Below are 25,340 nucleotides of genomic sequence, written 5' to 3' on the forward strand. Positions count from 1 at the left end.
CCTTTCTACTAACCGTTGTCTCTTTGGCTAGTTTAGGATTTCAGGCTTTCCTCTCACAAACAGTACATTGTGAGAAAAATATGTCATCTTTACTTATGCCAAATGGGATAGAGGGCACAGTTAAGCTATGATTCACTATGCATCTTAGCAGTCACATCAGGCCCATGTTGAATATATTGCACTTGGTGATGCCTGAAATCTATCAGGGTCTTGAGTGCAGACTAAGTGTCCTGTACAGAAGCGTCCCCTACATGAATCCTGTAGCATTCAATAAGGATAGCCTGCAGCAGTGCCCTGCTCACTCACACAGCTTCTACAAGAGAGTGAGCAAGAGGGGTGCTCCTTCCCATTCAAATGCACCGCTGCGTGACTTGTTCTCTTGCATCCACTGCAGGGCAGGGATCGTCCAATAATTGAACGTCGCTCGCTTCGTTGCCCGTGCTGCTGCCCCATACATTATCTCATGCCCATACGTCTGACGTGTGCTTAGCCTGCCGCGCCTCTCTCCGGTGGCTCACTATAGGAGTGAGGGAGTGAAATTTCTCCCTGTGCATCACACACGCACACGCACACCCACATCCACACACACCCACACACACACACACACACACACACACACAGACACACACAAATCCTCACACTGCGTAAGTAATAGCCGGTGAGCGCTCGTGCTGCAAATTACGCATTCAAATGAGATTGTTGCGATTGGAAGGTTTGTGCGTTGGCACGTATGTCTGTCTGCCACCAGTTGGTCTTCATATTGTGACCAGAGAATAGACAGGAGGCAACTCTCACACAATAGCCCCATCCCTCTGAATGCGGCGGTTGACAATAGGCGTGTCATCCTTCAGAAGCCAAATCCTATTTGGGTTTTTATGCGGCAAGGTTACAGACAAGTCCCTCTTAAAACTCAGAAAAGAAAACTATCAGAGAAACCTTCATCCTGCCATTTTGGAGAAGGTCGGCTGGGGGCTAAGCCAGGAGGAGGCGTTGGAGTCGTCGGCTGGCTCCTTCTCTCGCCCGCATCGCTGCATCTCTTGTCATCTCGTCTCTCCAGTGTGGGTTTCCTTTCCCAGCATCACTTGGTAGGCATTTAGAATTCCATCTATCATCTGGACAGATTCCTGAGGAGCACATTAGCTGAGGAGAACCTGATCGAGGGAATTCCTTCAGTGTGTCAGGTGAGTCTTACTACAATATGGTAATCTTGTGATTGTATTCATTGTGATGCATTCTGTTTCAGTGCTATGTGTATACAATCATCATGTTTCATCGTTCACTGTTTGTTTGCTTATGGTACTAGTTTCAAGGTTGTGTAGTCTGAATACAACTAGGATGTGCCATATTTATCCTGTTTTATGTGCATTAAATGTTATCTTCACAATTACAAAGACCTTAATGTGATGTACTACGCATTTGTGACGGTGATATCCCCTAGGGCCTGTTCTGATCAACATCAGCTTATGACTTATACTGTACTATTTCCAGAAATAGGCAGGATATTAAATCAGTGCTTTGATGAGAACAAACAGTAAAGAGTTTAGTTTACTGTGTTTATATATAGGGATGCGATCCAGCAAGTGCTCACAGTTTCAGACAAGTTTGGATGGATTTTTGGAGCACTGGAAAGTGCGTGTCTTTGTTACAATTTTGTTAAATTCTCCAGATGTATTAATGTATCAGCGTAAGGTAAGAGTTGCTAGTAATTGCCCTTTTATGAAGGCAGCTTCTAGTATGTTAATTTTTCCATTGCCTTTAGTAGCCTAGCTGTCACAGTACTATTGGCCAACCAGGGTACAAGCATTATTCATTAGTGGACCAACAGGAGGGGGCCACTACCATACTCTGGGGGCAGTAATTAAGAAGTTCAGCATTTGCATAAACTCTCATTGATTTTTCCTGCACCAAAGGCTTGTTGTCGTTGCCTGTCCACTTTTGAGCCCGGATAAATTGATTGTCATTCTTTGCTCCTTATATGCATTAAGAGTATCTCCCCTCCCCCTCTTCCCCCCCCCCCCCCCCCCCCCACTCAGTCTGTCCCAGAATATATGTCAATATTTTCCCCATCACTGATGCCATTTGTTTTTCCATCATCCCGTTCTCCTTTGTCTATGAAGATGCTCAGTTTGTATGCACTGGAATATATAATACTTCAGCACAGCTGTATGTTTATATACTGAGACTGCTATTATCTCTTCCTCTCTCCCTCTCTCACTCCCCCCCCCCCCCCTCCATCCCTTGGACCTATATCAGAATAGCTTTGCTATGGATATGTCATGGATATATTGATTTATGACATTACTTTCCCCCCTGCCTTGTCACCCACCAAAATGTTGGTAGTATACCGGTATGGGGTGGTATACTTTTCATCTCCATCTCCCATGTCTGTTCTCCTCCTCCCATTCTCCTGTCTCAGGATGTCTCCTATCCCCCCTCCCCTCCCCCCCCCACCCCCATCTCTCTGTCTGTTTCTAAATGTCTAATGTCAATATCTTATTCCCTGTCACTGTGTTTGATCTACCTTACTGCCTGGCTGGATGTCTTCCTTTCTCCAACATCTCCCTCTCTTCTCCCTCACTCACTCAATCATCTCCCTCCATCTCTCCTTCCAACTTCTCCCTTCTGTCCCCCTTTTTTTTCCTCTCATACATTTTTGTTTCATTGGAAAGTATCCTCTTAGAGGTCTATTCTGAATTAAAGCATATCACAATGTGACAAATAAATGCAAATCCGAAGGTGAAGGATACCATCTGTATGTTTATGGTAGAAAGTTACGACTACTTAGATTCAATGTTCCAGTCTGATCATACAGTATGACCATGTCTTCACATGTATGGCACTGCTCACCTTGTTAGTATGAATATGATATGATTGTTGCTAATTTCCATTTGCTTTCAAATGGTTTTTATAACTCTGATATGAGGTGTGACATAGAGAGTCAGTATCTTTTTAAAATCTATACAAAAATGAAAACAAACAATTCTGTTATTGTTTCCATGAAAATGGATAAATATTTTGTACTTATAAGACATTACATAATGATGGGTACTTTCAGGTATCTGTATGATGGGATGATTATGGCCATAAATGTTTTCTTATCTGCCCGAATTTCTTGCATGTTTCTACCAATTGATGTTTTCCTCATCTCTTAAAAGTTTGTTTTTGCCTCTATCTAGGGCACTTATATGCCTTTTAAAATGACAATTGCAATTTGCACCATATCAAATTGAATTACATTTTCTGGGCATTATGGCTCTCCCTGCAGCAGACATTGTCAAGTTGTTTTCATCCAAACAGACCCAAAGTAATTCAACACCCTCGCAGACGACCTGCGCCATAAATCGCCATGACAACCATGAGGCCCAATATGCTAGCTTTACTGCCTCGGGTAACTGCTAGAAATACTCAATTTAATGCACTGACACAGGTATAGAGCATACTGCTTGAAATAATTGTTGCCACTGGCCAATTCACATTCAAAGTAGGATGTGTTTATCTGTACTGCAAGGGTAAATACAGCCAGTGTGTTGAGTAAGAAACATTACATAGAAAGTTTTACAAAGCTTAATGCTTCCCAATTGAAAGCACTATAGTTTGACTTCTTGCACTTCATATTGCCAGGCCATATATAGTATATCTTCATAAGTGATTGATTTTCATGATTATCAAAGGCTTTGAAGATCAGTGAGGAATATCCTTAACCCATTGAAGACTAATCCTGTGAATACTTGGGCAGGTGTCTATGGGAAACATGTGTTATAGCAAAACAAGCTCATCCTCGAGGGATGACTGACCTACATCAATGTTTCATGACACAGGATAATTTGTAGTTAAATGGATGCAGGACAAGGAATTATCCATGTTTTAGGCACTGATTATAATAATATTCCCTACAGAAATCTTCTTAATGAAAAATCCTGTTTCAAAGCAAACTTTATTATTCACTTTGTAGTAAAATATGTCTTTTGTGCACTGCAGGTGAATTTGTTAACATGAATTGAATGAACAGTGCCCCATTATTGGAATCCATGGAAACTAAAATCCCACCCAGCTTCTATCAAAAGCACACCCTTTATTCATATTGCACCCCAAAGAAATATTGTTGGGTGATTGATGAAGAACTGGGTCATCTTTTGGAATTCCATTCAGGCATGGCTGTAACTGAAATATCCTGTGCACACCATAAAACTCAGTGCTCTACTCACATTCCTCGTGACATTAAATAACAACAGACATATATTCCATGGTCATGTTGTCTTTAAGTTTCTTAACCCATTGAGGCTGAGCTGATTTTGCTATATAACACACATTTCCCATAGACACCTACCTGAGCATACTAAACAAGCCTTCAACAGGTTAAATGAAGATTTGCATTTTTATAAGGAAGAAAAAAAACCCACTCACACCAGGATATCATGATATCTTAGACATCATATGTCACTGCTCTCTTTTATATCTATTGCATAAAAGAAATGTAAAATAATATGTTTTAATTCAAAAACATATCTCACGCAACAGAGTGTAACTGTGAGATCTATATATTAGGAGGGATGCTGGAATATATGACAAGTTCATTTATTTTTGTTTCTTTTCAATGAAACAGATAATTAGATAAATCCTGACAAGAAGAATGGTCTAGTAATACACTGTTATTACCTTGTCCCTTGTAATCAGGATTAATTGGGTACACATTGCCTTCAATTAACTCGTATTGCTCTCATAACTACTGCAGTGATATGCTGCCACTTTTAATTGATGCAGGGTATATGAGCCTATGTCCTTGCTCTAGCTTTAGGCCATGATGTAAAGAAAGAAAAGAACACAGAGTGCCAGAGGAGACAGACAAGCAATACAGAACACAGCTACTGTGGGGGCCAGGCAGGAACTCTGAGAAAGGCTGAGGGGAATTTTTGACTTGCAAAACATTCCCCGCCGGTTTCGCAATGTTGGCATCGTTTCAAGATTTGTACCCACAATTCAGTGATGTCAGTACAATGTTTCCTCCAACTAATTCATACAGATATTCACTTTTCAGATATATGATAAACCTCACCATTCAGAGATACTAGTGTAATACTGCCACAATGACCATTTTAATGGAAATGTAGTTTCTGAAGACATCAATGCGAACAATAAGATATTGTGTATCCTGCAAGTATGTATAACAAACTGATGCTGCATACGTTAGCTTGTTTTGTTTTTCCTCTACATTTGTTCTCCTTGCCAAGCTTATCACAATTTCTAAGCAGAATGGATTTGTCAGATGCTAAGGCCAATGTTGCACATACTCTTGCTGTTTACCACATCTCTAAGCCATACCCCCGCCCCTCTTCTCCCCTCCCCCCTCCCCCACAAAGGTGGACCTGCCACATAGTTTTCCATTTCATTAACATAGCTTTTCCATTTTAAAGAGAAGTATGATCACTACTACTTATCTAAAGGAGAATGAAACCCAAAATTATTATACACAGTTTGTAGATTGAGTGATGCAGCAATATTAGTTGGACCCTCTTGTTTTTCTTCGCTATAATGTTATTTGTTATCGGTTGCCAAACAGTCAAGTGTTGTGCTTATTATTGGCAATCGTTCTGTATGCAAATTATTAACATGTTACTCATGTAATTATACTACAGATGTATTGCATAATTGATGAAAATGATGAAAATTGTATAAAGTATACTACCGATATTTTGTACTTTGTTAATGAAATTGCAGAAAGTTGATGTATTTGAAAAAAAAAATGGCATACAGAGAATAAATAAATCAAATCAAATCAAATCAAATCAAATCAAATTAGTAGAAACATTAGTGAAGTTTGAGGAAAATTTGACAATCCTTTCAAAAGCAATGCTTTTATAAAGTTTTGGTGCCACCCTCACTGGATGAAAAGACTGGATACAACACTTTGTGGCATCATGTATGGACAATGATAAAGAAAATATTTAAAGAGAATTTGACAGAACTTCATTTGTGTGAAAGTTTACATTACCTCAACTTATTACTGACATGTGTTCAGGGTACTATTATTCTCTCTGTTTTCTGACAGAGGTAAGTCAAGTTCTTTTTCATTGTGCTAGGAAACAGAAATATGTTGAATTCTCTGTATATTTTCTTTATATGATTGTCCACCAGTGATATCATGAACATACTTATTTTCTTTTTTCTAGCACCAAAACTTTAAAAAGTCATAACTTTTGAATGGATTGTGTGATTTCCCTAAAACTGATGTGTTCTACTAATATTGCTCAATTCACTAAATCCACATACAGTATGATATTTCCAAGGTTTTGCTTCCTTTTAAGACTTGTACATTTCTCTAATGGGCTTTAGTGTAAATTATGCTACAAGGCATATCCATGTTATAAGTTTAGAGACCTTAACAAAGAAAGTCTGAAAAATAGACTATCAAGTTTTGTTTTCATCCAGAGTTCGTGGCAAGAAAAACACAGGAAGTGTCACAGGAGGTAACTCCTTGCTCAGCAGTACATTGCAGCGATGTTGCAAAGTTAATGACCTCAGTAACATAATATTGCCAATACCACTTTAACATTTGATATAGGCAGTAGGATATTCAAACTTCATATTTTACAAGGATTATGTGCATTCAGTGAAATTAGCCGTTCTTGAGATAAATTTAGTAAAATCAGAGGAACAGGTTTGTGGAAATGAAAATGTAATTTATAAACTTTCAGGATAGCAAGCACAGGTACTGTAGATGCTAGAAAAGACATGTGATTAAGGATCTAATGGATCTCTTGGCTCAATGAGTACTATGCTGTTTGCATGTGACAATAGATGGCATGTGGTAAGAATGAATAATCATTGGTATCCATAAGCTCAGTGTTCTGAATCTAATGCTTTGATTTCTCCCTCGTTTGAATGAACACTAAGAACTTCAGCCTTCACTGTCTCACATGTCTACACACACACACACAAACAGACAGAAACACACCTAAAGGAAAACCATTGTTTGGTATTGGAAGGACCTTTTGCCATAGATATGTTTTTCTACCGCTGAAGTCATATTGTGCCTGCACAAACACTGCCCAGCCTCCGGTGGTTCATTATGTCATTCAGATTTCAGATTCATAGAGCTCCTTGTCATTTTGCTTCACTGATTGACAGCTAAAAGCTTTGCCTGTTTATAGACCCATTCCTTTGAATGAGAGCCCCTCTCCCTCCACCCCCCTCCCCCCTCCCCCCCCCCCCCCCCCCCCCCACTCTCACTATTTCCATTTTCCCCTTGGTAGCCAGGTTCACTTGACATTTTATTTCAAGCCCCCAAATCCATGTTTCCCTTCCTAATTGCAAAGAGTAAAAGTCTGGAGGTCTGGAAGGATTTTTGAATCTTGTTCTTGTTTACAATGATGTCATGTGGTAGGATTTAGGAGACAACTGTGCTGGGCACCCTTTCACAATCGTATACTAATCTCTACATGCAGAGTTAGTGTACTCCAACAAAAGAAAAATGTTTATTTCACTTCCTTAAGAAGATGATTCATTCATTCATTCATTCATTCATTCATTTTATTTAACCACGGTACTAACATCAGCCACGGCTGTTTTTCAGTCAGTCCGTGCAATAAAAACAAGTATACATAACGTGATTCATCATCATCATAGATACAAAGCAAATAAAAACTACATAAAACTACACAAATCCATTAACATAACATCGTAGGCAAGACACAAAACAGGCAAGACTATCAAATTACAAAACAAAATAACATTTCATTAAAATCATAGATATCTTAAAATAATTGATTGACACATCCTTCCATTGAAATTATGTAACTGCACCTTTGTCAGAAAGAAATACAGAATTTTGATATCTTCTGTCTCTATGGAAAGGCATGAAAAGTTGCTGCACAAATTCAATGTCCAAAATATCTTAATAAGCCGTATTTCACTAGTGATAGACTGCAGTTACAAATTCATTTGATTATAAGTTCATATAGATATGCATACCAATGCCAAAACAAAAACAAAAAAGCATAACACGCCTGCACATCAGACTAAGTTGGTCATGTGAAATGGGGGTAATAAGCCTGCTATAAATATTACCATCCACTCTCTTGGAAATAATTCCCTTCCTTGGTCAAGGTTAAGATGTTATTTTATGATATGGGGGAGCACTAAAAGCAATTAAAGGCATGCACTTACAAGGGAAGAACACAGGCTGCAATCAAAACAATAAGAATAAATTTATTTTGATATGAAATGACAGTGTGGCTGTCAAAATCAAGTTAATTTAAAACCCATGTAGCGTGAAAAAATATTTGATAGTTTCTAATTACGAGTACTCACATGATATGCAGGAAAACTAAGATATTTTTACTATATTAATCATTCTCTCTCAGGACATGGATTCTTGATGTGATATCAAAGTTATGTGCTTTCAATTTTGTATTATTGTGAAAATTTTGACAGAGGTTAATTTCTTCATGTATAATGATGTCTTCCCGATGATGATGTAAATTGTGCTTTTCCAACATTCTCTAGTGATTAACTCACCTAGGTTTGATTCTTTAAGAATTGAAAAATAAAACAACAGTATGATACATTGTTAGAAAATTTGTCAAGATGTTTGCATTAAGATTTATATGTACTTTTTAGTAGCTGGCTTGGATGAGGGATAAGCAAGAGTAAATTTGCTCAAGGTTTAATTGCTTCCTCGGCATTTATTTGAATATATTAAAAAGTCAAACATTACAGTGGCATACTTCCTGATGACTTGGCTCTTAATCATTGTTTTCCTGAATCTGTCTGCTCAAATTAGGGTTCAAATATCCTAATTAGTATCTTAGTCGATATGATATTATTAAGCATGAATAGTTATTTTTGGAATAGTGGAAATTTTGTATGCTATAAAAAAAAAAGGTTTTTGCCATTAACTCTTTGTTTGCCCTGGCTACTGATTGGTACAGAAACCCTGTAGCATTATACACATTGTCCAAAGTCCCTGGCTCCGAAAAGGTTAAAGTGGAACAAAACCAAAATAAATGTGTGGATTGAATGAATGCAACAATATCAGTAGAAGACATCAGCAGAGTTTAAGGAAAATTGGGCTATCCTTTGAAAAGTTATTAAAATTTCAATACAACCATTGCTGAGTGAGGAGGCAACTACAGTATGTGATTTCATGTATGCAAAACAATATAAGGAAAATATATGGAGAAATCCACAAAATGTCATATTTTACTAAAAGTACATGTTCCTTTTTGATGCTAAATGGCATAGTCAATGGGTGCATAATTGTTTATATTGTTCACATGACAGAATATTTTTAAAGAATACCAGTGTTGAAATGCATTTGAACATCTAAAATCAACAACCATTTATCTCCCATAATTCATTCCATTTACACTTGCATTTTCTATGTTTTTTTTTTCTTTAAATGGGCACACATCTTCCAGCACAAAAGCAACGGACCTTTACTATATAGGCCCTACAAGTATTTCCTGAAATCTCTACACAAGCGTGATATCACAGCTTGTGACTTACATTGACATGATCCTAACCACGGACAAAAACAAATGCAAAACCAAAGCCAGAGACCAAAATAGCTCTCTCAGATGAGGACATGAGATGGGGAATATCCAAGCTGTCTGCTGCTATTGCATAAGCCTCTCATATGAGCTGCCAACACCAATGAAACCACAATGCAGTCAGACCATTCAACTGATCAATACAAGGTCTAAAGATAGTACCACAGGGATCACTCGTGAAGGCTTCTCATTACCATGGTGATTTATCCAGAAATAACCGTGTGGAAGTCGCTCCAAAATATGCTGTGCAATTTTATCATGAAGGGAAAAAAATGGTTTGATGTTTACAGATTCACATGAATTTTAAAAAGTAAAGAGGCTATACTCAAGAGCAAAAAAGTCCACAGAATTCTGCATTGTAATAACATTACATTTTGTAATGCATAAAGTAGAGACACAGCATGAATGGTGTGTAGAAAGGGTGTATAGAGATTTGATTTCTTTCATTCACAGAATTTTCAGAATTGCACAAGTACAGATTCAATTTAATTCAATTAATTTTCATATTTCTCATAAAATGTTACATTGTAAAATAATATTTAAAGCCCAAATTATTGCACTATGACCATACAGCAATAGCAAAAGTATGTAGATTATATATACATTAAAGTTGTAGTGGTAACTTGGCAATATGAAACGTACATGTTTGTTTGGTTTGGTTTGGTTTTATTTCCCGTCATAAAAAGCATACAATGAAATAACTTTACAAATATACAGAGTTTACAGAAATGCAATGTTATACAAACAAAAGAAAATTAACATCATTAAACAGTATGAGTGTGAGTTTACAAACAGAGAACCTAAACAATAATAACAAAGACAAAGTGATAGATGAGATAGTGGAAAACGGCTTGAAGACCCATATTCAGCGACACTGTTGTAGAGTCACTGGTCTTCCATGGGGACCAGAAGAAGAAGAAGAAGAAGAAGAAGAAGAAGAAGAAGAAGAAGAAGAAGAAAAAGAAGAAGAAGAAAAAAAAAAGATGTTGCATAATACACCGAGGACATTCCCAGCCAATAGACTGATGAGATATATCATTGTACAAATTTATTGGTACATTACTACAAGAAATATGAACCCATTGATCACATGATGTGCATAGAAGACCTTTTTGATTTGCTTTTACAGCAAGATTACATAAGACACAAGGATATTGTGTAACCATATTTGCCAGTTCAAATTCAAGACGAATGTGGATAAAAAAGGCCAAAAAAAAAAAAAAAATAGGAAAAAGAGAAAGAAAAGAAATATCAAAGAAACTACTTAATTGACATAAAAATTGCACAAATGTTTTAAATAATGGTTACAGTTGTACATATACTAGAAAAATATAATGGGACCTACAGATAATCAAGCTTATTGAACTGTTGGCACCACCAAAAAAAATGGTATGCGTGAAAGAACAAGAGTTGATAACAATGATTAGACCAATTATAATGATAGTATAAAAGAGATGAAAAGAAAAAATATATAGCAAAATAAAGGAGAACCACATCTCTGACCCATTCCATTTGTTTCTTCTTCAGAATAGGACATAATTTGTGTATTTTTTAATGCTGTAACATTAAAACTATATTCCTTTTTGACCAAAAAAAAAAGAGAAAAAGTTGATTCTCCAATAAGCAAGTGATTGGGGCCTGCAAAGATGCTCTTGGTAGAGAAAAAAAAAATAGCTGTAGATTTGATGATGATGAATTCTGAGAGCATGATGGCCAAGCTTGGACTATGCTCACCAGCATGTTGACAAGTCTAGAGGAGTGGGACAAAGATATACCAGCAATATGTTACCTAAGACATTGTAGACCTATTCAGTGTCCACAATATATCCATTGAGTAAAAGGTCTTTTAAATTTGATTTAAAGTAATATAAAGATTAGCAACTTGTTATTTGTGTGTGTGTGTGGGGGGGGGGGAACTTTCCTGTCCCTTGACCCTGTATGTTACCATGTTTTGTTTCGTTTTGGTTTTGTTTTTGTTTTGTTTTTTTAGTATGGAAGCTGAAATTCATTAATCTGTCATAATGCTGTGAATAAAAGTATTCTGAACATGTGAGCGTAAAAGCATCCAGCAGCCCTTTAGTGGAAAAATGAGACATAAATGATTATGCCAACATTGCAAGTAAGCAAATCTGTTGTTTTCATTATTTTTTTGTGAAGAATAGGTTTTTGATATCAAATAAGTATTCAGCATGGTTCATATTTCTTACAGTGCATATTTGGATACACCAAAGAACATCAATTAGATTTTTATTGAGTGTTTTCCCTACAAGAATTCCACAATTGAAAACAGAATTATCAATGTTAAATAAACATTCAGCATAATTTGGCTAGGAAAAACATGTTTAAGTTTATTAAGAGTACTGATGTTCCTAGAAAGGATTATGACGTAGATATAGTTAACATGAGATTTCCAGGATAAGCTGTTATTAGTCAGAAGCCTCAGAAATTTTGCACAGTCAGCTTGGTTTGATCCCATGCCATTGATCTTAATGTGATAAGAAAGTATTTTTAAACTTTAAGAACATACAATGAGTGTTTTTTTAATATGTTACATGATGATTTATTGGCATGTATCCAAGACTGCACAAACAGATGTGTGTGTCTCTAAAAATGTACTGTAGGTTTAAGGCATACACTGTCTGATACATTAGAATTTGCCTAGGATGTGAGTGAAATGTAAATTTCTGGGAGATAATCAAGCCACATGGTGACTATTGTATTGTCTAAATGGTTATGTCTTTATATGGACCTTTAAGACATTTATGATGTGCTGCTTTCCACTATTAATCAGGACATATAATGTTAGAAAGTGGATGTGAGCCAAAGCTGGCACAAATGATTTAATCTAAAGTTTGGAAAATGTCCATTATTGAGACTGATACATGATGGTGGTAGAGAACAAAAACTGTGGGTGAATTATTTCTTGTACTTCTAAAGACATTTTTATGTGAGGAAAGATCCCTACATTACATATTGACAAAGGATAGGGTCAATGAAACAAGAAATTCACAATTTACAAATTGAAAGGAAATAAGGAAACTTTAAGAAATAGAGAAAACTCAAGCCTACCCGAGGCACGGAGGATAAGCAGTGCTGAAATTTTGACACAAATTCCTGGGTAGTAATGGGTGTCTATACAGCATTTGACCAACAGATCCCACAGAGAACCATCAATTGGTTTCTTTCCCTAGGTGATGAGACAGGGTGTTGGTCAATTTTCTAAAGTGCTGCCAAATTACTTTTGTCAGACCGAAGTGACCAACGAGTAATGACAGGGCAGACCAGATGGGAGGCATTTTATAAACTCATGGGAACTTTGAAACTGTCTCTTGGAAGTCTGTTGTATTTTTGTGCACTTATGCCATCTTTCAGAGATATTTCATTTGTTGTTGTTGTTTTTTTTATCCATACAGTCTTCAGCAAATCATTTTTTTTTTCGGTGTCATGTATGTCATATGTCACTTCATGATGAGTGTATAAAGATTTTGAATGCAAAAACAGATATTCACCATTTTCATTTTTTTTTTTGGGGGGGGGGGTGGTTATAAAATAAGGACATCATCAAAATGTTGGGAAATTAAACTGCACTTGTTACATAACAAGAAATATTTTGGAAGATATCAAACAAAAATTATTACATACATTTTGATTATTTTCTTTGTTTTCAAATGATGTAATCTCAAATATATCAGATTGCCAGAAATACCTGTTTACATTGCATTTAAACTCTTCATACGTATGCATGTCAAACTAAAACCAAGTGCATTTTTTATAGAGTTTCAAATGTTATATATCAAAATAATATTTTATGTTACTGATATTAACTCTGCAAGATTGATAATGTTTGTGGTACTTTTATACTCTTTTGAAGAGCAGTAAAATGCTGCCTATGAGAGTAAAATAATGTCTTTCCCATCCTTGCACTTGTTTTAAGTTACAAGTGACATTATGCGTTGACCTGAACAACACAGTCATTAGATCTCATGACTTTCCTTCTGAATAATGTAAATACCAGCATTTTTTTCTTTCATATATAACTTATCCACTTATGACGACCATGCTTTGATTAATGGTAACAGCCTAGCTCAAGTTTAGTACAGTCTCGAAGCACAACCAAATACTCTCACAAAATATGTTTTGACATTTTTTTTTCTAGATGTTTCCATGAGTCAGTCTTTGCCTCAAAGCTTTTACCTCAATCAAGCCTTATTCTTCTTCCTCTGCACAAAGCTGGCCCCTTGATGGGCTCTTAAATTGTTTATTGTCAGCCAGCTTCAGATCAAGGTCTTCCTCCATCTAGAAAATTATATTCTCTGACTTTGATCATGTGATTGCAAACGCCATAGCAACCATGCCTCGTCTGGAAGAACCCTTGCCGTCAGAGTTGGCATTCAATGCATAATGATGCCAGAGCAGGTATCATGCATGATGCTGCATGAAGAGAAAGAGAGAGAGAGAAAAAAAAACGTGTATGGTCCCTTTGTAGACTATGCTCTCTGTACTCTTATATGTTTGCAAATATTGTCACCAAAGTTTTGAATCATTTCTCATTGATATTGTACCATACAATGTACGTATGATGTGTCTCAATTGTGTGTTGGATAACAAATGAAAAAAAAAATGACTAATGCTCATCTTGGTATAGAATGCATGAAAGTGTCCGTAAAATGTGATCTTTTCTAAGAACTTGGATTAGTACAGGTTGTCTCCATTACTCTTGTTAATTGAGCTGATAGAGGTAAATGCACTTTTGCCTTTCCCAGTTATGATGACATATTCCCTTTCAATGTAAATGTGCCTTATAGATGTAAGCATTAAACTTCAATCTTTAAACAGTCCATTTACACAAACTAATCTACTTTAGCTGATGTGCATAAGAGCACTGATTTATGTTCAGAATAGTTCTGATGAATATTGATACATATATTGGTACTGTTACTTGATACATAATGGTACTGTTTATACAATCATTTCTATGCATGAAATGTATTATACACTCCCTTTTTCAACAAGATAGTGTACCATGCTCTCTATGAAAATTAGTTCTTACAAAGACACTGTTGTCGATGATGAAATAAATTTTTCAAAAAATTATATGAAATGAAATTCTTGAAAGGTTGGATAATAATAAGTTGACATATTAACCCATACACATAACATGACGTAATTTTGAACAGAGAGGTGTAGTAATATTGGTAAAGCTATGTGTTGGTGAAACACACCGAGTTTACACAATGTAGGTAGATGCAATGCACATGAAATGCCCAGATGTACTGAATATGTGCATGTTGTTTGCTAGAGTGGAGAATGACGTAGATGTCTGTCAGATGCAAATGTCATCCAGGAAAGAATGTTCGGAAGATGGTGGAAGTCTAGAACATAGAAAATTGGCTATTCCATCTCAACCTGCCTTCTCATATGTTTTCTATTTCTCATCTCTGTATGTTTGCTATCTCTCATCTCCCATATTGGAGTATACAATATTCCCGTATGTCTCTCCTACAATATCTACCTCTACTCATCTTGTTTCATTCTATTTCTTTTTCTCTTCTCGTTTTAACTTCCATTCTCATTAGTTACATGCAAGTTTGTGTTTTGATTAGAGAACACAATGGCTCATAAGTCTTTCTAAGTGGTGAAATTATACGTTTTCTCTTGAGATGGCTCAATATTTTTACATTCTATTCTACTACTTTCTGTTCTTTTGCTCTACCCCCTCAATCTCCCACTCCTTGTCCATATTTCTCCCTATCTTTAAAGCTTTCTTCCACTGTCATTTGGTAGGAGCAGGTCTAAATTTGTCTGTTTGCATAATGTTACCACCTACCTCTTCACCTGCCATCTGTCTATTTGTTGACCTGTCAGTTTCTCTCAAAAAAACTTTACCCCTCATTTGCCATTTTCTTGCATCTCCGACTCTCGTAATATACCACCATATCTGTCTGTCTCCGTCATGTTCTTGTCTCATTCAGTTAATATCACTCATTAGTTTCAATTCATCTGTGCATCTCTTTTGTGTTTCCTCCTTGTTTCCATTTTGTCTGCCTCTTTGTTAGCCCCTTTTATCTCATCAGACTAAGATCCCTCATCATCTTTCTTTTGACACTTGATGATCCCTCGTCTCATCATCCCCTCATGTGCTCCTCTCTGGCACATTCCTTCTCTCTCCCATCCCTTTCACCCCCGTCTCCACATTTCCGTGGCAACGGCACCTCTCTCTCTCTCCAGGGGGGAGGCTGTATTTGTGCATTAACAAGTGTTACATTAGCAGTTTCTGTGAGAGCCGCCTGCTGAGTACCTGCAACAAGCATACATAATATTCCACCCACGTCTTGTTGGTGGTGGCCAGTGTGCTTGTGTCGTACTTGCTGTGTGTCTCGGTGTGAGCCGATATAGTCTTACTCTCTGTATATGATTTGTTGATGGTGATATGTGTGATAATCTCTTCACATCTCTTGTCTGGCATAGGCATTCATTTTTAAATAGATGACATACAGACAGTACTGTACTGCATGCAGTCTGAAGTGTGCAGTGCGTTCAGACAGAGATTGTGACCACCGCCCTGACAGGTGGCTTAGTTTTCTCTTCCCGTGACATTTTCAGACTTGTATTATTATTTCCATGTCTGTCTTGCTATCACTTCTAAGTTTGTGTTCCCATCTTTCACTATTCTTTAGCATGACAAAACCGTGTCCATCTTTTTAAAAAAATGTTATTATCTCCATGTCAAATCAACAAGAATGGTTTCATATCCTATTTGCATGTCCACCTCCGGAGCTCTAAAGTGGATCAATTTCAGGTTGCCAGCAGAATGGATTTATTCAGCATGAGCAAGGTTTTTATCAACAAAATACTTCATTCTCTGCACATACACCATCCATACAGCATTAATCCAAATGGTTTGGGACTAGGGTCACTAATCCAAATGATTGCCGTGTCTCCAATAATGTATTCACCATGATACTATACTCGGTTTGAATTCTCATATATGCAAGTGTTTAGCTCAGGAGATAAAGAGCTTAGATCCACAAGGCCACTATAATAACACCTTCAGTCAGGGGTATTGAGTTACTGTCATCAGCTTACATAGCATACTCATGTCTTTATCAGGGTTCTAATCCTCATTTTATCTCACCACATTGCTAAAGAAGAAAAAAAAAGAAAACCTAAATGTTCAGGCAACTTGTGGCTTTAAATTAGTGGGATATTTACTCATGCACTGGTTTTGAACCAAGAGTGGTACTAATGTGCATCATAATGCATGCTATATCAGATTGCACTAGCTTCACATATACATAATTCATTTTTGTACTCACATTTCTATCTTTAAAGGGGAAAACTACTCAAAAGTACTTTTGGTGTGTGTGGGGGGGGGGGGGGGGAGGAGGAGGAGAGAAACACACGACAGGTAAAGAGATGTTCCTTTTTGTGTATTTAGGCAAACCAGGGCCCTGCCTCATTAAGTGTTTTCAAGTATTGATTGCATCTTGCAATATTTACAGTTACCATGACAGCAGCTCTACAGCTAGGAATCATCTGTCAGCTGTTGTTGCCATGGTGACTACAATCAATGTGACTGCAATAAATTGCCAATGACTTTATGAAACAGGATGCTGTCAATTTTATGCTCACATCAACATTAAAATCAAAGGATAGAAAAGGGAAATCAATATTGATATTATGAGCCATCTCATTGTCACCTTATATATTCAGTAGGGCCTATACTTTTTTTTTTTTGCTTGGTAATCTGTGCAGTTCAGTAAATCTGATGGGTTTTGGATTTGGCCAGCATTCAGGCATATTGCATAGTGACAGATGGCAGATGAGGGGTTAGCAGGAACACAGGGTAGCAGGTGGCAGAGCTTGGTAAACTGTGATGCTGAAATTGTGAGGTGTCAATGTGAACAAGATTTAATGAGATGACAATTTTAAAGAGATGAGTTTTTCCCTTCTAACGCAGGGCAAGCATCTCATCAATATTCTACCACATCTTTTACATTCAAAAGAGATAAGATTAAGAACAAGCTTTGTTTGGGGTACTATATTGTGTGTATACATTTTGTTTGGTTACAACTCAAAATATTAAACCCCGAAGAGATCATGATAAAAAAAGATGAAATCTTCCCAATTTACATTTATCTCATTTAATGGAATGAACAAAAATGAAGACCCTCACAACTTCTCCTGGTAAATATTTCCAGAACTCCAAATTAACATTGAACTGATTGATGCTTTTCTATTTACAAGACCACCTCCTGATTAAAATTGTCATTAGTGACTATTTTAAATGCTATTTTCAAGGAATAATTCCTAATCTGTAGTTTGCCCTTTTCATCTACATATAGGCCTGACTGAATGTGTGCTTTTGTATTTCTTCTATGTCCCCTTTCTTTGTTCGTGTTATTCAGATTATCTTCATACTAGGGTATTCATGAATTCATTGGCATGGTTATGGTATGCAGTATACGGTAATACTTGTCTTTAGGGTGGGATCTAGTCTTGTGGGTGTACATTTTCATGTATCTTGATATATTTTGGGTCGCACTAAACGCTGGCATAATTCAATGACCGGGTTATATTCCTGTGGGTGAGATGTTCATAGAGCTAACACAGTTCAATGATAAACATAGAACTTTTGTCAAAGGGCCTGCACTGTAGCACCCAGTCAAATGCGTTTGTCACAAACATACTTGGGTATTCATGGTCTTTTTGATATCTTAGATTTTATATCAGAGTGCAGCTCAGATATTTACAGTAAACTTTTTATAACTCAACAATAACAATTCAACTTTAGTTTTAAACCATCAACCCAGGCTTGAGTGGTAAAGTAATTAGACATAAAATAGTTACTATGGTAAATGGAATTGTGTCATAATCTGCAATTTATTGAATTCTCAGTAGAGAGTTTATCATCATTATCCTCCTCATCATCAATAACATACTAGTATTCATTGGCGCTCAAAGTATTACTTTAAGTCATTAAAGCCATTATTGTCATTTACAGCTTAATCCTCAGTTACCTTATTACTAAATGCCATATATGTGTGTGTGTGTGTGTGTGTTGTGTGTGTTCTTTGTCTTACACCTGAAATCTAACCTACATTAAAGCACTAATAATTATGAAAAAGCTTCATATTCTGCCATTATGGGAGTTTCATGTTACATTATTGTCCATTAGACCCATGTCTTCATTTAACAGTGACAATAATCTGAAGTAAAATAATGAAATCATATAATAAAGGGAATTGATGAAATGACATTTTCTTTCCATTCATATACTATGAAACTAGAAACATTCACGGCATGAAACTTTCAAGAATTGGAGCTGACGGCCTTTTTCATGGCAAGAAGCTTTTAAGAAACACAGCTGTCATTCAATGGATTGTGTAGACAAACACTTTTGCCAATCCTGGCTCTTCACAAAATTTGCAAAAATTTACAAAATGTGTGGTTTAACAGTACAGTATAATCTGTCATGTCTTGGAAACTTCCTGGATTTGTTACTCTCAAAACATATACCACAACTAAAAATTGTTTTTTTTTCCAAAGATCTTTGTTTCAAAGGTCTTTGTATCATAAAACTTTTGAATGACCTCATCATTCATTGTGCAACTATTATGAATTATCATGTATGCCTTATTTCATTCCTTGAACTTCCATTAATAAAAACTTGGAAGCTATAAAATTCTATGCATATACTATCATGTGATGTAGCTATTGCTCAGATAGCACATAAGAAAAAAAACACACACAGTATGTTGGTGTATTATGCTGTGCGTTACAAAACATTGACTGAAAGATGAATTCTAACTGCTCTCAGATTGATTGAATAGCTTCATTGATATTCTGTTCAGAAAATTGGAAATATTTTAGTCTTCCTTGCATTCACAAAAAAAAGAAGAAATGAATTAAAATACTGTTTGCATTTTGAATCTACTTGGTCACTCACAATGCATGTTTCCATCTCTACGCTCCTGTGGGTTTAGAGTGATTTCTATAAGTGATTTATTGCATCGTTATCAATCATGATTCAGCTACCTGGCTATACAGGATGTTCCCTTTCGTTCAAGATTAAGAGGAGTGCCTATATAGAATTCTGAGGGATTATAATTCAGACACAACCGTGCTAACTACTTTTCTTGAGGAGACAAATTTAGGAAGCAATGTGATAGGCAGCAGCAAGTTTGACACAGTTCAACTTGGAATTAGAAGTGGATATTCCGAACTCCATGCCATGAATATGACTCACTCTTTAAAGACATAGGAAGGAAAATGATACCAAAGAGGGTATAAAGGTATCATTGGGCTTACTCGTCAACCTCTCTGGGGTTTTTTTTTGTCAGTGGAGTAGAGGTACATGAGATGGGAGTTTATGTGACAGAAGAGTAGCTATTAAGTTCACCCAAGAGACCTTCTTTTTACAGTAGAAAAGCTCAAGAAGGGAATTAATATTTTTCCTCAAAATTCCAGAGAGTGCCAGAAGCTATGAGTTTCCAGAGCATTATTGAGATGACACTCAGATTGTTAGGAAGTCATTCGTTATTAGAGTTTGATAGAGAACAAAATATTGTTTACCTTTCTTTTGGGAAGAGAACAATCTAGATAAAGATATATATAGAAAAACATTGATATCAGTTTGCTGTCAAAATAGATTTCTGTGAGTATGAATGACAATATGGGGAAGTTATGTTTGTGAGTTTGGACATAATTTAAAAGGACTGCGCAAAACTTTCCATAGCTTATCTAAGGTAGGCATGAATTACGTATTTATGGTGTTCTTTGTTTTATCAAATTACCATTAATACCCTCATGTACAAAACCTAATTTATTCTGTTAACAGAAAAGTCAGCTGTTGTTTTGGCATCCTGATGTATTGTTTCATCATGCAACAAATACGTATATATATTTACATTTTTAGTGGAATAACTATCATCCCGTTGACCTGTAACCATAAGCTGACTCTATTTCCCGAAAATAAGCGTTTCTTTTCTCCCTGTAGATACTCTTTCTGAAGTTTATAAACTTTCAGTTATTTAATACATTTCAAATCTAATTATTTCTGTACTTGCCCTATAAACTAGACTTTGCAGTAGTGCATTTGAGGTGTCAGCAAACTTTATGTGACCTATGTAGGATTAGTGAATATGATTGATAACAGGGGAACATTATAAGAGGAAGGCACACGCATGGAGAGGTAATTAGTGATGGTGTATGAGATGAAAACATCATGAAAGCTAATAGTGATCATGAGAATGACATGAAACATGGAGCATGTCAAGAGTATCAAGCACAGATGAAACGTTTGTGGAAATTGATGAAATGAACATCACCACATCATCCTATATCATCATGTAAACATCATCAATAAAGTCACATGATTGGTCACATGGTACTTTGCATCAAATATCACTGTCTGTTGGCAGAAATCACATGTATCTCAATATCATTAGCAGAAATTAAAAATAAACAAGAATGTACTTAGAGTGTGTCGATGAAAGCAGTAGAAGAGGAGGAAAAAATGATGTCAAGGATGAAGAAGATGAAATGTATTTCAGCACGGATGGGAAAGCATCCAAGACAATGATGTATATATAAATGTTGATTACTATTTAGTTAAGGATTTAAAGAAATTGAAATAAGTGTCAGCACAAACGGGGAAGCATCCACGACTTCAACTACAGTATTTGCTGATACTGTAGAACCAGGATTGTTTGCAACATGAAATTTTTGCGCATTGGAGTATTTTTGGCGCATTTTTTTGCAGCATGAAAATTTATGAATCACCACTGGCATTCAATGCATTGTACAGACAACCACTTTCATGTGCATTTTATTTTCATGAATCTCGGCTCCTCGTGAAATTTGCTCATGCACTCAAAATTCATGATTTTACATTAAGTTACCCAGCTGATTAAGCCTTGAACATAGAACTCATGCGAATTTTCATTTTACTTTTATTTTACAATGTTCCATTTTCTCAACACAGCATCAGTAAGGCATTCTAAGCATTTGTTGACATGAAAAAAAAAAAATCAAGGAGCAGTACAGGATATTGGTATCCAGTAGTTTCTTTGAGCAGGCACATCAATCATGCAGTTCTGATGCCAGACACAATCCTTTGATTGAAATTGTAAAAGTGTTTTATGCTGGAAGCACTGGAACAATGTATCTAGCATTACATTGTCTAGGAAAATGCTTAAACTGAGTGTAGGCGAATAGAGCTATGTTTCTTTCTTTCTTTCTTTATTTTTTGTCAAACAGAAATGTGTGTGAGTTTCTGTTAGAGAGATTATTTCCAAAGACACATTACATGTATATGTTTAGCTACTTCATATTGAATGTGTATATGTGTTCCTGCATGTGTGTGTGTGCATATATGGGTATGGATGGATTATGGGGGATTGTGTGTGTGTGTGTGTGTGTGTGTGTGTGTGTGTGTGTGTGTGTGTGTGTGTGTGTACTTGCATCAGGGTGTTGTGATTGTTGTTGACGAGTCAATATATTGTAATATCATGACTCTTTAATTATCTCTCTCTAATGTTATCCTCTTCAAGGTAATATATATTTTGGGTCAGACATTTAATATATTTTGAATTCAAGGTATGCTTACACACGCATACATTATCAGTAGAGAAATGCACTGGGGTGTTTTGTGCTCTGCATTACTAAAGTAAACCAAAAGTTCTTGAACAATATATGGTCTGTGCGTGTCAGGAAATTTATATATATATATATATATATATATATATATATATATATATATATATATATATATATATATATATATATATATATCACTGGACAAAAGCCATTAGAGTTCACTAGATCTAGATCACATACATGAATCATAATCATGCTTTTTTTTCTGTCATTTAGTGCTATGAAATGGTAGGGTACAGCTAGGAATTCCTTGAGTACCTCCCTGTTGTTAATGATATTGAATACATGTATCTTGATATCATACTATCTATGCAGTTAGGACTTTGCTGAAAAAAACATTCAGTGAAGCAATTAACTCTTTATTTATTGGTGTGAATTCATGAAGTAATCCAGAGTCTAGGTATCTTATATGACAAATTGTTTAATCCTTTGAACCAGCATTCATTATATATTTACCTCCATGAACTCACATTTCGAATGTTAACAGCCAACTTCACCTATATCAACTTGGCTTCTGCATTTGATTAACTCCGAGTAGAGTGTACTTTTGCCTTTCACATTAACTTATAACAGTCTGGAAGCAATATTAGCTTAAAGCCACAATAGTGCTTATGTTGACCGTAATTCCCTCTCGGTTTTCCATTTGTATTATCTTTCATTGCTTGTGAGTGTGGACTTATTACCTTTATGCAGACATTACTGAATGGAGCTGAGTCTGCTGCCATTATTTCCCCTGACTATATTTAATGAAGCAACATCCACTTTGCCTGCATATGATCAATAGCTCCATGGCTAAAGTAGCTGTACAAGGCCACTCCTACAATCAAATTTGGCTGGAGATCCTTTTAACACCAGCATTTCCTAATGCACTGGTGGATGCATCTCTGCAACTCGACTAATTTTGTACTTTTTCCAGCATACTATAGTTTATCAGCACAGCTGTTTGTTCCTATGATAAATTGTGCATCATACTTTCCAATTCTGCATTCTTAAATTGATATTGATTACTGTGCAAGCTACATCATTTTGTTAGATTAATACAAGACTAATTGGTGTAAAGAACACCAGTGAAGCATTATTTTATGCCACATCACATGCAGATGTGAATGCCTAGGTGGAGATGTGAGATACAGTGGATAGTTCAATAAGCATGATTACTACCATAATACATTAAATTGCCATAAAATGAGCAAACATTATAATTAAAGTAAATGTAGGGCAGTGACTCTAGTTTACAAAAAAGCAGCATAGTTATTCTAGCTGAGACTAAACATGACAGTTATATTCCTGTGCCTCTTTTAGGCTCATATTGAACGTCACACTCCGGTAGGCTGATGGCTTTAGCAGGTTCACTTCTTCCTTAGATTGGCAAGCTCCTGCCAGACATCCCAACCATGTGTCACATCCATCACGTTTGATTCCAACAGGCACGCGGAGGAGACGATGGACAATCCAGCGGAGACTGGTGTGCTGCAGAACGATCCTTTCTCGGCACAGTACGAGGTGAACAGGAACGAGAAAGACTACACAGAGGGGACTGGAGGCAAGATGGAGACCGGTAAGGAAGAGAAACAGTTGGAGCAGCTGCAGGTGGATGGTGTTGCCGGGAAAGGAGGGGATGGTAACGATGCCATGGGCGTCGCCGCCAACGGACACATCGACGACGACGTTGAGATGGCTGAGACGGAAACTGATGATGTCGCTGGAGAACAGGCAGATGATGGCTACATCGGTCACGGGAGCATGGATCAGACTTCGCCAGCTGTGATGGAGAACGGAAAACAGGACGGTGGACAATACGGTAAGTAATCACTTCATGAATTATCACCCTTCCTCATCTTTGCTTTCGTTCCTTTTTCAAAATATCCCCTTGAGGAGTAGATTCAGCATCTCCCTAAACTGAAAATCATTTAAAGGACAAGTTCACCGTCATAGACATGTGGGTAGAGTGAATGCAGCACTATTAGTAGAACAGGAACGAGAGTGAGAGTGAGAGTTTGAGCAGAATCGGGCAATCCGTTAAAAAGTTATGAATTTTTGAAGTTTCTGCTCAGTCACGGCTGGATGAAAAGACTACTATAGCTTGTGATGTCACATGAGTACAACGATATAAAGAAAGAATAAAGAAAATTCAACATATTTCCATTCTTCTCACATAACAAAAGAACACTCGACTTCTCTCTTTCAGAAGGCAGGGGGAATAATATTACCCTTAACATACATCAGTAGCAAGTCGAAGAAATGTGCACTTTATTAAAATAGTAAAGTTTTGTGAAATTCTCTTTTTATTTTCCTTATATAGTAGTACACATGTGACATCATACACTGTAGTAGTCTTCTCTTCCAGCAGTGACTTAAAATATTCGTAACTTTTGAACTGATTGTCCGATTTTCCTCAAACTTTCATTGATGTGTTCTACTAATAGTAGGCCTACTGCATTCTCTCAATTCTTATGCATATGAAGGTGGACTTGTCCTTTAAGTGGATTTTCAGTGGAGAGAACTTCACATAGCAAGTCTTTGTTGTTGTTGTTGTTTGTTTTGTTTTTTGCCACTGAATCCATGAATGCATAAATACACCCCATACACTGTTTTTACCATCTGTCTGCAAAATATAATACTTTGTTCCTTGACTTCATACAAAACACGTCTCTCATAAACATTGGATAGAATAATCATCCATTGGATAAATACAGACAGCAAGGAAATGGAGGTTTCCAAATAATTTTTCAAGTGTACTTTCCAACAACAATGAAAAAATCACCCCTGAAGAACTCATGCAGAGCTGCGTGGATACAAGTTGATGGAGCAATGGCAGGGGGCATACCTTAATTCTCTGTAAGTTGGTAATACCGTGTCCTGCATTACATTCTACCTTGCACCTTGAATGATTGGTTTGACAATGGAAGTTATTCAACTTGTTGTGATGGATTTGTCATAAAAACTCACCAGGGGATTCCATGGTCAGTGAACGTTGCACGACCTGTACTGTTCTAATATCATCTCTTGGTAAAATACCCCAATAAATAGTGTCCCTCCAATATGCCAGTGTCTTTCTTTTTCAGTCCCTCCCCTCTTTTTTTTTCATTCAAAGAGAAATATTTCAGACAGGAAAGGAAGAGATCAAACAGG

General features: G+C 36.5%; 1 protein-coding gene across 12 annotated transcripts in view; it reads left to right on the forward strand.

Moving 5' to 3' along the window:
- The first annotated feature begins 754 nt into the window (after positions 1–754).
- The window catches only part of LOC139722581 (uncharacterized), an 87,961-nt gene continuing 63,375 nt past the window's right edge, over positions 755–25,340 (forward strand). For 8 of the 12 annotated variants that reach the window (XM_071633872.1, XM_071633873.1, XM_071633874.1 and 5 more), the window contains exons 1-2: positions 755–1,181; positions 23,636–24,009. In XM_071633872.1, the coding sequence (XP_071489973.1) occupies positions 23,652–24,009 (358 nt within the window). In that variant the 5' untranslated portion in view covers positions 755–1,181; positions 23,636–23,651. The remainder of the gene's footprint in view (positions 1,182–23,635; positions 24,010–25,340) is intronic. The other 4 variants (XM_071633879.1, XM_071633880.1, XM_071633881.1 and 1 more) reach the window with 1 other exon arrangement.

Source organism: Diadema antillarum, unplaced genomic scaffold (genome assembly GCF_040938485.1).
Source record: "Diadema antillarum isolate AM-2024a unplaced genomic scaffold, OU_Dant_1.0 scf00000167, whole genome shotgun sequence".
Taxonomy (NCBI): Eukaryota; Metazoa; Echinodermata; class Echinoidea; order Diadematoida; family Diadematidae; genus Diadema; species Diadema antillarum.